At 36.6% G+C, this 16,823-nt stretch overlaps 2 protein-coding genes across 2 annotated transcripts in view; one reads left to right on the forward strand and one right to left on the reverse strand.

Annotated features, from left to right (window-relative positions):
• The first annotated feature begins 1,095 nt into the window (after positions 1–1,095).
• On the forward strand, positions 1,096–10,934 carry NXT2 (NTF2- export protein 2). The gene is made up of 5 exons (XM_051216172.1): positions 1,096–2,951; positions 2,984–3,081; positions 5,733–5,964; positions 6,061–8,238; positions 9,283–10,934. The coding sequence occupies exons 1-4, from the start codon at positions 1,998–2,000 to the stop codon at positions 6,319–6,321; spliced, it is 1,545 nt and encodes a 514-aa protein (XP_051066734.1). The 5' UTR covers positions 1,096–1,997; the 3' UTR covers positions 6,322–8,238; positions 9,283–10,934.
• A 1,289-nt stretch (positions 10,935–12,223) lies between these two features.
• Positions 12,224–16,823, reverse strand: part of WHSC1L1_2 (Histone-lysine N-methyltransferase NSD3) — a 31,013-nt gene continuing 26,413 nt past the window's right edge. The window contains exons 15-16 of the mRNA XM_051216173.1: positions 16,001–16,547; positions 12,224–14,336 (exon numbers count right to left, since the gene is read on the reverse strand). Of these exons, the coding sequence (XP_051066735.1) occupies positions 13,427–14,336; positions 16,001–16,547 (1,457 nt within the window). The 3' untranslated portion in view covers positions 12,224–13,426. The remainder of the gene's footprint in view (positions 14,337–16,000; positions 16,548–16,823) is intronic.

Genomic DNA, 16,823 nt, shown 5'->3' on the forward strand with positions numbered 1-16,823 from the left:
ACTAACATTTCCTAGAGGTGCATTGAAGCGTAAAGAAGGATTTCTTTACAATTCAGTAAACACCAATGTTCTTGAGATGCAGGCTGGTATTAGCCATGTACAATATCGGAACATTCTGTTTTTCGACAGAGTCGCCTCGTCAATTGCTAAGTACGTTTCATTACTATTTAGATGTTAATGAAGTAGTTCGACAAAATTAGATACATCACCTTCAACATTAGAATTTAAGCACGTAGGCTGTGCTCCAGTGGCCCAGTAAGTCACCTATACGGTCAAGTAAAGTTTTTCAGATTTGATAGGTTGTATACAATGATGCAGAACATGTTTTCATTTATTACTGACTTGAGTACAAATGTAAAGCTGCTTCTAGCGAAGTTCAGTGAACGCGAACATCCGCAATAATTCGATTGCGAATTATCAAGTCAGCAGTTCCCTTTGTCATCTGAAGAGGAACTAGAGATGCTGGACACTGGCTTGCAGCAGAAAGAAACCAGGGACAGATTTGTAAGTCAGAAGATTAATTTTATAAATTGTTCGTATTGCAGGTGGCCATGGCAACGAGGTTAATGGATAATGATCCGAAAAGCTCAATGCGATATGTTTTGTCCTACCCCATGATACCTGAGGTTGCCAGTAATTTCACGTTACTTGGCATTTCTTCAAAACGAACACTTCACGACGTCCGAGACAAATGGACAAAGCGTAATAGGAGGAAACAAGAACAGTTATGTCCTAATTTAAAGTGATAACGCCCCTACTGCTATATAGTTACAGTCAACTGTGTTAACTAACACAACCGTAAGTGAAGCTTCAAGTATCTGCCTGTGCCATAGCATGTCATTCAGATATCCTTGGTACTTCTCTCGTTCTTTACACTTCAGAATTCACAGGAAGACTACTTTGATTTTTGATAGCCGAACATCCATGGCTAAAGGAATTAATGTTTAGCTTGACGGATAGTTAGGCTAAGTGCAGCGGTAAATAAATCCTCAAAATAGACAGTCCCGTCATTCTTCGACACTGTTGCTAACACCACCGGGTTTACTAGATGCGCTTGATTACATACCCACATCGGATCGCGAGTTGATATGCCGTGTTACGCTTCCCTTGAAACTAGTACCCAGCTTAGATCAAACGCTTGTTGACATATCGACAGTTTTACAAGTATATATTCGAACCCTCCACTTCTGAAATTTGATTTTACCGGGTTGACACGTTGCGACTGTTAAGATTTTACAGACAAAAGTGTTATGAAACTCCAAATATCCGTGGCATCTTTGGCTTTGAATTGTAGCGTGGCGTCGAGTTGAGACTGACTATGAACACCGCTACCAAGTAAATCCGAAGGCGAAGGTTGAACGTAACCAAATTTATTTCGTTGGCGATCTCCTGGTATTGAACGAATACCAAGATCGTGCCAAGGAATGGTACAAGTGGAAACAGGAGGAAGGAGTACGTGCGAACAGTACCAAAAACCGCGGAACAATGATGGAAGGTAATGGAAGCGCAAAATGGCTATGATTAGCACAGTTAAACAAAAGCACATTAAAACAGTCACTGGTACAATTGGTTTAATAATAACTGTTTTCAATGAACCAATCGTGTTCTCGTGATAAAAGTGAGTCACTACAGAATCATTCACCTTATATTATAACCTTCCTCAATATTTCGGAGCAATTAATTTAACTGTTATCAACTGGACAAATCTCTTTCCTTCAAAGTAGCTTTGTTGGAGGTTAACAAGATTTTGGGATTTCAGTAGGTATGAGGAAGTTTCCTTATTTGGCTCATTTGGCAATATCCTTGCAAAAGGATCAAATTAGGCACACTTTTGACTTTCTGTACCTACAAAAACCATTAAAAGGATAGTTTTATTATGTTTTTGTGTTATTCAGCCATACGAGACAGTAACCGGCAAACGAAACCATATTTTGTTTGCCCTCGCTACTAACTTTCAACAATTTCATTTACTCTAAAGGCGGTGGTTTGGAGTTTTCATGTTTGTGATGGGACGACTGGGGAGGATTTTGGATTTGTTTTTAATTTTGACCGTAAATTGTCAGCCATCTGTCAATTTAAGGGAGTATCCTAATACTGCGTCAGCAGCTAGCGGGCAGTTTATGCACCAAGAGGCTAATGCAAATACACCCATTGAAAATCTTGACACTCATTCCACGTACTCGTCCCCAATAGTTTCAGATGGTAATCATGTAAATAATCCAACAAACGGAAAGCCTAGTCATCTCGATTCTCCACGTTTTCATGAAGCATCACGTGGTCAAGATTCATCGTCATTTGATCACAGTTCGAATGTTAATATTGATGAAACACGTGGTTCTAATCATGAGTCTCCCATTGTCAATCAAAAACATGACCAGTCAGGTTCTAGTCATGGTGTGTATACAAGTATGCATAAAAAAACAACTCACAATGCTCAGCAGATACCAACAGTGTCTAATATTTCACTCCCAAACATGGTCCGTGGACCACAACCGAGTCCAGGTGGTCAAGCACATGATTTCATATACAAGGATATCGGGTTGGACAACCGTTTGTCTCAAGGACAAGTACCAGGTGCTGGAATTAATCAGCCACCACCAAACTATTTCGATAATGAACTTGGCTCTATGGTGTCTAACCATGGTCCTGAGTTGTCCGAACGCCGTCACTTTCATGATAGCAAGGACACTCTGTTTAAAGATCCTAGTGATAACACTGTATCTAGATCTCAGTGGGAAGCTGGAGATCAAAGTAGTTCTCATAATAGACCCAAAAAGTCACGGAGAGATACTTCGTCGGAGTACCAATTAGATGAAATTTTTTCTTTACCATCACGTGAAGATCCAATACAGAATCAGGCTGATTTTGTTTCTTTGGTCGTAATTGTACCTCCCGGGGTGAAGCACTGCTACTTCTATAGACCAATCACTAACTTTGATGTCGAATATCAAGTAATTACCAGTTTGAGTGTGTTACTTTACAGGTTCTTAAAGGAGGTCATTTAGATATCGGCATATTCATTCGGGATCCCGAAGGAGAACCAATCGCTATCCGACCACCGCTATCAGACTCTCAAGTTTCGTAAGTCCATCATTCCAGTTTTTAGTTGCAAGCTAGTTCGTTAATCTTCTGTGGACATGTACGCACATAGAAACATATCTTATGAAAGTTTCCTGGAAATCATTCAAAGCGAGTCTTAGTTCTAGTATTCATACTAACGAGGCTCCATTCACTGGTAAACCTATTTTCATTCCTGTTGACTTTATATATATATATCGAGAAGTCATTATAAAATTGAATAGCGATAGGTCCTTATGATGCACCTGTGGCTAAGTCAGCTAAAGAATATTAATGTATTAGTCAGTATCTTGACTTGCGATAAAACGTCTGTTACATTCAGTTTTATTTTCGGGAGTTATTTGAGCTTGTGCTATATACAAAGATCAGTATATGTCCACTAAGAATTCCAGGCATGACTCAACAGTTGGTGAGTAAAATTAGGTATTTGAGGTTTACCGTTTCGTTTTCGTGTTACACATTCACTGAATGTCTCTTTGTCTCTTGAATACCCTAGGCACTTCAACTTTGTTTTAGTAGAACCTCAATGAAGTTATTATTAAGACTTTCTGAACAAAGACAACTTATTTAAATAAGATTATCCTCAAACAAGTGAAGCGATCTGGTGAGCTCAACAATGTTTCAATATAGGTTTCCTTCGTCTTTTTAAGCAGCATAGATGAATGAGAGAATTTTACGAACCAGACCCATAGCTAGTCTCTATTCAATTTTTGTACTACGCAGCTTTGCTATTGAAGGCATTCATAAAAATGTTCATTAGTCAGCAGTATGTTCTCAGTAAAAACGTTTTCAGTTAGAATATAATCCTCAAAAAGCAGAAGGAAGTAACTTCTGGAAGTATGTTTGTGACGGACCATTACATATGTGGAATTTTATTTTGAGGTCACGTAATATTTTGAATTATACATCTCTGTATTAATTAGCACGAAAGACGTCAGCCAGTTCATTCGTATAAATAGTTCCCAGTAATTTGATGTGGTTGGTACATTGCAACTGAGTTTGGAACCTTCCTGGTTGTTTTTTTATCCTGTCTGGTTAGCTATCAGATGATTATAGAAGTCGAAGGCCTAGAAACTTGGTCAAACTGGTTCCTCTGATCACAAGAATATTTCCTTTTATCAACCGGGGAGATCAGCTATAATAATGGTCTGTGTAGTAGACTACCGTCCAAATTTCAAACTATCTAAAATCTCAGTTAATCTAACAAAAAACTAAATAAATACATTATGGAGCTTTTGGATTTAACATATTGAAAAAGCTGGTCTCTCTAGCTTCAGGTTACTTATGAACTTTTAACCTCAATAAGTGTTGGATGCGCAATGTCGATTTCTTATGGGCTTTTAAATAACGCTTTTGACCTTAAGAGTAGTTTGATTATGTTATGACGTTTTTAGGCTGTGTCCCTCATTTTTCCAAATATATGGTGTAGTAGAGAGTCACATTTGTCTTCATTCTTAGTGATTATAATCAACTGTCCAGTGTTGTCGGTTGGAATTGCTATTTTCATATCTTTTGCTTTGAATACACTCACTGGCCACAGTTATTGGGAAGATTTAGCAGTTTACATTATAGTCACTTTTGCTCGTTGACCTAATCTGCATAGTGAAGCAGTTTGGGTTAGCAATAAAACTAATTAGTAGTTGAAGATGATATCAAGGAGTTTGAAACCCCTCTTGTCTCCAAAATCATTTACTCTGTATTTTATCCTGGACGCTATAGTTCTCTATATTTGTCGTTCCTTGTGTTTCATTTCTCCCTCAAATGTTTCAATTTTTTCACGTATAATGGTTGTATCCACTAATTTTTTCCATTGACTTCCTGTTGTACTCCGGTTAATACATATCCATACGACGTTCTTCAGTGTTGGGAATTTTAGTGACAACCTGGAAATTTGCATATTCGTATCCTACCTTATCTATGACTAACTGGTTGAGTTATGTAATCAATGTCATTGCCCCCAAATGCCCTGGTACGGCCGAGAGTGGGGAGAGTCCGCTCTCCCTCTCGAAATGCTCTCACATGGCCACGCGTATATAGCCTCTACCAGGGAAGTCCTACTCACTGCCTTCTCGCAGATGGGGTGTTGTTTACGAAAACGAGAGGACGAAAAGTGAATGTCCGGCGCTTTAACCGGATTCCAAACCAATGGTGTATATGGGCCCCAGCACCCTGCGGGAACAAATGGCGTATGAACCAATTGTTGGTCACTGGCTTCCATGGGACTGCATCTCCTTACGATGCTCCACTGCCTTGTGGATCAGACCTTCAGGTCGAATGCTCGGGGAGTGGCCTCCTAAGAAAACCATCTGCTTCGGTTTGGGCACCCGGGCAGTATCACAGCCCTCACACATATCGAATGAGATTTGTGTGGCGCATATGTATTTGGTGCCTTCTTGTACCAATATCTATGTATTAAAATAAAAATAAAAAATAAACATTGTCCGCGGTATGATTTATTTATCCTTTAATATGACATAAAATCACGTTAGTGAGATGTACTACCGAAAACGGCTACTGAAGACTTCGTCATAATTTCAAAAAGGCGTTTTTACTCGCCTACAACCTTACTCAGATTTATTGCTAAAGTGCATTGGGTAGATATCACTGCTGTGCATGTAATGTGCTCTCAACGTGATTTTTTTCTTTATTTTCAGAATATCTGTTCCGAAATACTTCCGACTTATGCCATACGCAATTTGTCTAGACAATAGAAAAGCTAGTTATGCGTATAAAAATGTCTATTTCTCTGTAGATGCTAATTTAAATTGGGATAATCCTAGTGAACTGGAACGACAAGCAATCGAAACTTTACGTAATAATCCGTTGGTGAGTTCACAAGCTCAAGCGGCAAGTGCTGAACATGCGGAAAACATTAATAAGCTTATGGTTAGTTGCTTTTGTGAATTAGATAAATATTTTTCATTTTTTCCGTGGATTGATCTAATTCTAATATATATATAACTCGTTTATTTCTTTTTTAAGGCACAATTGGATATATTATTTGGCCGTTTACGACGCATCGAGCATATGCAACAACGTTCTAGTAATTTTGACTCTGCAGATAAATCATTGATGGAGGGGAACTTGGAGCGCATCATGACCGGTTCATTGTTTCAAGTTGTTCTTATGATTGCCGTAGCAACTGTTCAAGTTGGTCTTATTCGATCTTTATTCGACCAACAAAGTTATTTTTACAAAATCTGGTTTGGAAACAGATCTCGAAACCTAAATGCCCGTTGTTAATCTTGAATTGATTCAGTCAAACATTCTAGTCTGTATTAGCCTTTAATGTGGTTTCCTTAATATCGAAATTTATTTATGCATTTGTTTTGTTTTGTGAACTTAAAATATTTTTTTGATTTGTATGTATACAATATCTGTTTAAACCGGATTTTCCTGCTGTCAATTTGACGTCTACTTAATTTTAATAGCCTGTATTTTCTCTTTCATTTGCTATTTCGAATTACGATATCTCTGTAATAAAGATGGTGCTAATTTGTCTTCAGTTTTGTTTTCGCTACTTGTTGTGCCCTATTATTTGTTGCTTAAATTTATCTACCTTAAATAATATTTTCCTTGTAGTAGATGGGAAGAGTGGTAAAAGTAAACGACTAGTCAATCTTGGTTATTGTCGGTTGTGTTTTGCAAAGAGACACTTGATTTCATTTCTTAGTATATATGTGACAATCGTATCTACATTTGTTTCATCAGATTACCCTAAACTTTTGACGGATATTTTAGGTTGAACATACTCATTCAGTAGAGTAAGAAGCCCCTTAGCTCATGTTACTTGTCACTTGACATGTATTAATGTCTTTCTCAAGACTGACACCAACTTGTCAGTTCGAAGTACAGTGAGTTGATTTGTGCTGTTCTGCATTTCGATTCGCAGGTTTTATTGTTATTTCACCCTCTATGGTCCTAATACTTGACATTAGTTTTATGCTCATTGGCACTTTTGTTTAGATTGTATGGGTTTTTTGCTATTATTGTCTGATAGTTTAGTGATGAATATTGACAGCAATCGACTTCTGTTCCACTTTTTCACTGCAGATCGGGTTTCACTGCTCGATATTTTGTAATAAATTTTCTCAAGTGTGTGGTAAAAATGAATACCCAGATAGTTTTGTGGTTTGTTTGTTGCACGTGATTTAGATCAAAAATGAAGTCAGTACGTGTTTGATCATTAAATACAATTGGGGAGGCTATTTTCATTTTCACTTCAGTGGTCACTATAATATACGCCGTATAATTTTCCCATATAAAACATATATTACTTCCCTGGACCCTATGAAATTTGGACATTTGTTTTCAAAATTACTAAGTGATTCTGTTTCATTTCTCGCTGTTAGGGTCAATTAATTGATCGTAATGTATGGTCAGAAGCACCAAGGTGCCATTACTTTAGTGAGAACCTTAATTTTCGTTGGAAACATGCATCATCAGTTTAGTGAGAGATCTGCATTTCGTTTTCTGGACAAATTTGTTAACTCTCGTGTACTTTGAATTCTTGCATGAAAATCATGTGAATAAATGATCATTGTTGGTAAATATTCGCGCATTCTGTACATCTAAACTGTAAAAAGTTTTGCGTAAAACAAGCAGGCACACCAGTTGTTAATATTTTGGTTCATTTAGCACTAGGATATACAACATTTCAAAGTGATGTACTAGAGGCCATGCGATTTTCAGTTTTTAGAGGTAATATGTTTGGGTGCTAACAGATGTTTCATTATTCGTATCACAAGCAAATTCATCTTGGAAGTTATTTAGCCGATAAATGAGTTAGTGTGTAATCTACCAAATAGTTTGTAGAGAAAAGTATACCTGGTACTAAATCCATTGTGATATTTGCTCTCCTGATTACCTTTCAAAAATGAATTATTATCCCTGCTTAGATGGGTCAAACTACAGAAGTTACGGGTAATGATGACGAACTGTGGAAAACAGCATCAGAAGCAGGAGAAAAGTTCAGTGCTTTGTACTATCGTGCTTTTGACAAGCCGAACAGGCCCGATTTACCTGGATTTTTTATGGATAATGTTGTTCTTCTGTGGAATGGGAATCGTGTGGAAGGTCAACAACTAGTGGTTGACTTCTTCTCTAAGCTTCCAGACAGTACATGCACCTTACACTCATTATCTTGTCAACCAGTACATAGTAAGTTTCCATTTGATGAATTGGTACTTATTCCCAATTTTGTAATTTGTTATATACGACTTTACCATTTTTGGTTAGTAAGATTTTAGATTTCGTTTTTTCAGCTGTTGGACGATTTGCTGACTTTTTAAACTCAAGCTTAACCATTAAGTAGTCACAAAACGTAAACATAAAGAAAGTACAGGAGAATCAATAAGAGGAAATAAAAAATAATGAGGACAATAATCTGGGCTTCTAAAGCAAATCAAAGATAAGGAAGTAGTCAAAAGAAACGATTGTTTTTTGAAGGAAGAACGGTATGGAATATTACTAAATGTGACTAGAAAGTTAAATAAAAAGATTTTTTTATCGATAAATGATACTTCATATCGATTTAGGAGCAGAATTTGGGATAGATTACAACGATCCACCATCCTTAAGATTGCAAGCCATATCATGTAAATTCTTCATTCATGTGACACACTTTGGTTACTGAAATAGGATCAAATAGCGAATGAATTCTAGTTTTCAAACTGGACGAGTACCCTCCGATGTTAAATAAACATATTACTAAATTTTCATCTATTGATTATCAGTTTAGTTTGTTTTTTATTTCTAAAGATTATGACTGCAACAACTTTTTAAAGAACCAGTAATGATATAGTTATAACTGAATAGATTATCATGCAAACTACTGTATATCTTGAATGTTTTATTCCTTAGTAAGCAGATTTAGTGGAAACTAACCAAGCTAAACTTTTTTCAGGTGGATGGTTCATGTATTGATATGATTGTTCTCTTTACTTTTATTTCAACCCTAAAATAAATATTTATTTACTTGATTTGGCGTATGAGTTTTTAATTCGTTACCAAAAGGCATACAATACGTGGCGTGTCGTGTCATGATCATATAAAGGGATGCAAATTGATGACCCTCATTTAATCCTCTTTCATAAAACCATATACTCGATGATATCTGGTCTTATTTTCTCTGGCAAATATCTGTTAATTGTTTGAACGTCACCATTGTTAATAATTATTTTTTGTTTTGTTTTTCATCTTCAGAAAGTTTAAGCGGTGACCGATTATTGGTTTTGGTAAATGTGTTTGGTACCATTAAATTTGAACAACATCCTACCCATATTTTCTCCGAAACATTTTTCTTAACACAGGAGTCAAATTTATGGAGAGTACAGTCAGTTACATTTCGCTTTATCGACTAATCCCTATAGTTTTGATGTTGATGGAAACATATTTTTCGTATTGCTTTTTGATTGTGGAAGAGAATATTTGTATTACTGTCATATTTTTTCATAATTTTTATATGTAGTACGTCAGTTATCTGGGGATTTTGTAATAATATTTGGTTGTCGTTTGCAAATTATTTGTTGTAAGCTGATAATCGAAACATGTGTTTAAAAAGAGAATTTAAAATGGAAATTATCCTTTGTTGTACTGTTTTTATCATTATTATGTTTGTATATTTTATCGGTATGTGTGGCGATGTAATATTGTTCGAAAATCAAGGTAAATACAGAAATAATCACTCACAAACTGTAAATAAACTCCAAAAATACGTATATTCGAAGATGAATGTAATTTCCTAAGACTTTCTAAACAATCTAAGTAGATCTTGTTTCAGATGCTTCGCTGCAGACTTGTCTTTAAATGTATACTGTAATACTGAATTTTTGATTATTCCATCAATGTACTTCGCACAAGCAAGCATGTTTGATTCAGTTCACAAATGACCCATTAGATTGCCTAATTACTTGAGTTTATTATTTATGAAATAAAGAAGTATGTGATATTGTTTTATTTTCAATTTAATGTATATCAATGAGCCAATTTTTTCACAGTGTACATCCATAGTTGTTTATCAGTTACTCAGTTAAAACGTAGGACCAGGCAATATAAATGCATCAGTTCAAGTCCCCATAAACTCATTAGCATAAGATGAAAACCAAATTCATAGAAGCAGTTACTTCAGTGGTAGTAAAAAAACAAATTTTATATGAGGATAAGACACAGCGAGAAAGAAAGGTATGAAGTGCATCTAACCTCACGGTTTAAAGGAAGACAAAGAGTGTAGTTGATTCTAAGCCATGTCACCCAGATTCTCCAACCATTAGTTACGATAGTCGCGCGGACCCCAACCAAGTAGTCTGACTCTACCAACATGGATAAGACTTTGTGAACTGATGCCAAGTTTTGTTTTGACCGCACTTAACTTCCAGACATCCTCAACACTAGTCAGCATTGCGCGTCGTGATAACCGGTGTTCAGGTATACGTAACACGTGGCCCAACCTTCTCAGTCGATGAAGATTCACAACGTCATCAACTGACTTACCATCATTAAATAGAACAGAACAAACTACCGCGCAGTGCACTCGTCTTTTAATTGATAGACGGATATCTCGCCTTCGCCATAGGTGACGTAAGTTGGCAAAGGCCGGACGAGCTTTTTGCATCTGTACTGAGATTTCGTCAGACACCAACCCATTAGGGCTGATCAGCTTCCAAGGCAAGTGAAGTTGTCAACGCGTTCGACTACTTTACTCCCTATCCTTAGTTCAGGTGTTGACTCGGGCCAGTCCCGGAGCAACGACTCGCATTTACAGGGAAAGCGCATCCCAAACATTGTGGGATTGTTGCTGAGTGCTACCAAGACACTACATTTTATCAACGTCTTCACCAAACAGGACTATATCATCTGCGTATTCTAATTCGATAAGTGGACCTCTTGATAGGAGATTAATCCCTGAAAATTCAGTCGATGATAACGTTATTTCCATTAGTAGGTCTATGATGAAGCTAAAAAATGGAAAAAAGGACAGCCCTGACAGACACCACTTGAGGTTGCAAAAACAGATGACAGTTCGCCATGAGCTCTCACTCGACTAGTGTTCGTGTAAAGAGCCTTCACAAGGTTTATGTACATGTGAGGTACACCTTTCAATAACAGACAGTGACACAGAACCCCTCGGCCTACAGAGTCAAATACTGCTTTTAAGTCAAGAAAAACCATCATTGTCGAACTCCGATAAGCCTGTCTGTGTTTTAGTCTGATGAATGGTGAATATGTGGTCGATGCAGCCACGATCAGATCTGAAGCCGGCCTAATTTTCTCGTGTTTGCAGTTCACGAGTCTTCATTAGGCGTTCGATAGTTATTGAGGCTAGTATTTTAGATGTTACATTAGTCAACCTAATCCCTCTATGGTTATTACAGGATGATTTTGATCCTTTCTTATATATTGGGACAATCAGTGGTTGTGACTGACCAGTTAGATGGGATTACATCCAACCCTCAGATTTTAGCTAAAATATTAGTCAACCTAATCGCTAAAATTGGACCACCATACTTAAAGAACTCTGTAGCTAATCCATCTGGACCAACTGCTCTTCCTCATTCCAGATTAGCTATAGACTTTTGAACCACAGCTAGGGTCGGGGGCTGTTTTTTTATTCAGATTGTTTGGACATTATGGTAGTTATATAGTGGCTGAAGGTCAGCCGAACTGCTCCTTAGTGTTTCAGCTATCGTTCTAAATGTCTGGGCTGAGAGCACTGTCCTTCTCCGAAATTCTTACACTTTGTTAGTTGTCCACTTTTCCATCTCTTTCGTTACTCACTGGTTAACCTAGATCTGATTTGTTTTCGCTCATCGTCGTGTTCAGAGCCTGGTGGTATGAGTTTACGAGAATCTATCAGTGCTCTAGATGTCTCATAAACCCACCGGTTTTCCATAACCCTCTGATTTAAATCAGTAATAGATGTCGCTGCTGTCTCCATAGCTGTGTTAGCTCCGTACTTGTCGGGACCTTACCGCCGGAGACGGTTATCCGTGGGATAAAGTGAGGTGTGCATTGTTAGGGTCGGCCTTTACTAACTCAAGCTTTCCTTTGTGAAAAGGCAGCATCGCCTTTATGCTGGTTGTCTGGAGGAAACACCTTACTGCTGTCACATCTCTGTACAGTCAGCGGTACGACTTTACCTTCGGACCTTGGGTTTGCTGCTTTCAGTCTTATCATTCTTCAGTCGACCTATCTGGAAAGGTAGGACCTTGAGGAACGGTTGTTTCAGCCAGTATAGCCGAATTTTTTCATCACGAATGGCAAGGCCGACCCCCACGTCAAGGTAGTAGCAACGGTCGGGATAGTCGTTCATACTTAGTGTTTAGCTTACTTCAAACTTCCACTTATATTGCATGCACCACTGATATACCCCGTTAGTTTTGCGTACCATGTTTATCCATTCATTAGTTAGACAGTAATCAATCCCACTAAGTAGAGTGATACCGTAGTATTGAACAGTTGATTCCTCAAAGTACGTTATGTTTTACTTAGCCGTCAGACTATCAGAAATCATCATTTTGCCGGTAACTGCAAATTGTTATTTAGAAAAAATAGTTTGGAACGTTTATAAGTTGAAGTAATCAGTATACTTCCAACACAGACATCCACCTATTCGTTTCAGAAAAGCGTGAGATTCTAAAAATCAAAGCATGTTTACGTTGTTATAAATATGACTAACACTCATTTGAGAGCCTAGATGAAATGTTCTACGGATAAGAATTAGTAAAAAAGAGAACATTCAATTTTGAGGTTTTAGACAAACTAATAATTGTTGCATGATTGTTCACGTCTAATGTTTAGGGAAGCTAAATTCTAGGGATCAGTTAACTATGAGTATTATTCTATTCCAGTAAACTTTAATAACAAGTTTAAAATAAAGTATAAATTTAAACTCGAATCCAAAGAGGAACTTATTATTTTGAAAATGACAACAAAGAAATACATCTTACAACAGGGAAAAACAATTACATTTGTTAATACTTCTTTATTAAAAAAGATAAAATGCTTATTCTGTAGAAGAGATAATAGTATGGATGAAATAAAATCTGACCATAAACATATCGTACTTATAGTGATATAATATTTTGCTGGTTTGTACACAATAGTATATATGTATGGGCATATAAGAGGTACGGTAAGCATAAAATAGGAACAAAAAATCGAGCCTACAGGATCTGTATACCATGTGTAGTAACAACAATAATAACGATAATATTGCAAGTCATATCGGTGACTTTGGTGCCAAATAAACAATGATAGTTAAAATATAGGTAAACTGTACTGTTTTCCGAAAACAAAAGTGACAACTATCTCCAGGAAATAAACTACCATAAAGGAAAATGCAATTGTCTTATTTTGAAGTATTATCTCTTGACGGACGTGTTCTTTTCTTATCTGTCAAAGGACTGGTAATTAATAAGCGTTTACGATTACCGGCATGATTGTTGCCACTCAAAGTGGTTGTTACAGAACTACTATTATTAGTATTATTAGGAGTAGTATCCACTAAATTGCTCGGTAAGTTGTTTTCGTCATTTGGACCAGACACTGAATTATTTTCTTTGGCTGCTAATTCAGCTTTAAGTTTGCGCTTTAGTGTCACTTTAAGAGGCTCCAAGCGCCTGGGTTCTAGTTTTTGGTTACTATCGCCATTAGAGTTGATAACTGTTGTGGATGTAGTGGTAGTGACAAGAGTAGAAGCGGTATTACCATCATTTAATAAGGTGATTTTCGAATCGCTGACATTAGGTGTCTTTGGAATTATATTTTCAACTTCTCTTTCTTCGTTGATGAAACAGTTTACTAGATTGCTCTCTCCACCATTTTGTTTAACTTCAGTAGACAATTTATCTGAATTTTTACTGACCGCAACTTTTTTAGTGGGAATATTTGAGTCAGAGTATAGTACAGGCCGGTAATCCGGTCCATATATTTTTAAACCGACATGATCTGAACATATCCATCGAACGCTGAATACTATGGAGGGATTGGTGACGTCATTCAGGCTAGATTTAGCTAACTTCCAACGATCAATATCTAAGCTATCAACTTGTATACAATTGTGGTTTGCATGTTCTTCACAATATGAATTCGGACATCTCCAACATAAGTGGTTTGACGGATGACCACATAAATCACAATAATGCCATGGACAATACCATATACCCAATGGTGGTACAGAAAGACCAAGACAATTTAAATGGTATGCTTTAGAGCATGTTGATTTATCGCACAGTATTAGTTCACCACCATCGCCACATCTATGTACGTAATAGAAAAGAAAAACGGCCAATTATTATTACAAATACAAACAAATACGGCCATAAGTTCAGTTAATACTTCTGTAAACAAAAAAATAAGTAGATAGTAGTTAAATTAGACGAAGAAGTAAGTTTTGCTCTCATTGGGATTCTAGAAAACTCAATTTACAATTAATCGCTTTTCAACTTTGGTCAATCACTATTTAAAGTGGACATATTTAGGTGATTAGCAAACACGACCATGTGTATGTAATATTTATCCAACCGTCAAATTAAAGAAACAATATATTAAGACAACCATGACACCGAAGTAAGACAATTCGGATTCGACAAAACTGTTGAGATGGGTGACGTCATCAAACAGATAATTATCCTCAGGATTGATCCGGAAGTTTTAGACAAATATATGTCGAAATAATTGTACAACTACCTGAGTGTATTAATATGTATCAAAAAACTAAAGGTATTTCATATGTGTTCAAAATATTCAGTCGAATAACGATTATGAGTTACAAGTCAATTGAAAAATTAGTAGTCTAGGGTAAAAAAGTAAACAATAGTAATTCAATTCTGGTACATCCTGTCATTTATACTAAATGTGATCATTATATGGATTTTAGACTAAATACTAGGTGGAAGGTAGGATGAGTAAATTAGTCCTACTGGAGGTCAGTAGTTAGATAAAGTCTTTTTATGGCATCAAAGAGTAGGACATTAATACTTTACGTATTTTAAGAGTTCTAGATGCTGACAAATGATCACGAACTACAAAAAACCAGCTGTTTAGTTTGTTCTTATTTCACACTGAATTGATGGATGGATATGAAGGTCTGTTGTAGGACATATTTAGGAGCCCCAGACTAACTACAATTGTGTTTCTGAAGTATAAACTCTTTCAAAAAATAAACAAAAAAGTTTTTTATAGTTTACATCGCGGACGGATCCTAGTTAGACGACCACTGCAAACATGTTTCGTCCTAACTTGAGATGAAAATCAAACAATCTACACAAATCTATTACTAGTAATAATAGTAATCATGTATTCATTAATGACTAACTTGGAGATGTGATCCCAGGAGTTCTAGTGAGAAGCTGTGAAGTGGATTACTACTATGCCGGGTATCCAACGCAGGTAATAGGTGGTCCCGGAAAGTCACGAATTGGTTAACGTCAGACATGTACCATTGGATACTGTCTTAGTAGTCTAGAGGGTAAGACTGAAGGGCCTGGATTCAATTCCTGGTGGAGTCGTGGATAAGTACAGCTGAGGAGTTTTATACTAACCAGCTGTCCAATGCTTCCTAGTTTTTAATGGTTGTCTAACTAGCATCAACCCGTGATGTAAACTATGAAAATTCGACAGTCGTCATCAAGTTCCCTATACTGATAAAAAAGTACCAGCTCATACATCAAATTGATAGAATTCACAGGTGCTGTCTTTTACCAAATACTATTTTATATTGACCACATTAATATTCATCGTTGATATATGTGTTTCATAGGAACAACATAAAAGTTAGTGATTACAAAATAGATTTTTAAGTAGAATGCGATAACTATACACTGTCTTATAGTTTTTCAATCTATGATAATAAGTCATGAATAAATTCTTTTGAAAGTTATTTTGTCGGAAAGAAGAAAGCAAAATTTGAACACTCAGTTACCTATAACAAAAATCTTCATGAATAGCTGGATTAAAACCAATTGTATTCGATTCAGCATTACCCTCTACTTTTGTTTGTATTGTATGATTTTTATGTAAAGAAATAGATGATGATGCAGCACGTGCAGCCATTGTTACTGGACTAATAAGTGGGATACGATCACGTTGTTGATTAGTGGTAAGTTGTGAAACGGCAGCAGCTAAAAGAGAAGTTACTGAGGGTGTTACAACTTCACATATTTTCACAGGAGGCGGTGATTTAGATTTACACCTGTTGTTTATAGTTAATGCTTCTAGAGGAAGTGTTGATTCGTCAAGTTTTTTAGATTTTCTTTTCTCTATAGTATGTGGATTCTGTAATGTATCATTTACTACTTCTTCTTCGTATAATTTAAATGATGTTGGTAGACGTAATGTACTTATACAAGAATCAGCGCCACATAAACACAGACAAATAGCAGCCATTAGACCAGTTGAAAGAAACTGAGCATCAATATAATTAATTGTCAGTTCTTCATTAGCTTCAATTGGTCGACAGGCGAAAAGTCCTATAATTGACAAATGAAACAAAAGTAATAAAAAATGGCTTGAAAATAATATATATTTGACAAACGGATGAAATCATTATGCGAATTTTTGGAGATTGTAGTATGTTGACAGTTGAATTCACAAGTCACTCTAAGCCAGACCACTATTGAAAACCGTTTTGTCCCACGTGCGAGATCATGGGTGCGCACTGCTGAAGAGTCCTATACTGGAACGAAATGGCCGTCCAGTGCTTCCAGGTTTTCAACGGTGGTCTAGTTCGTGAATTCAACTGTTAA

Source organism: Schistosoma haematobium, chromosome 4, assembly GCF_000699445.3.
Source record: "Schistosoma haematobium chromosome 4, whole genome shotgun sequence".
Classification (NCBI taxonomy): Eukaryota; Metazoa; Platyhelminthes; class Trematoda; order Strigeidida; family Schistosomatidae; genus Schistosoma; species Schistosoma haematobium.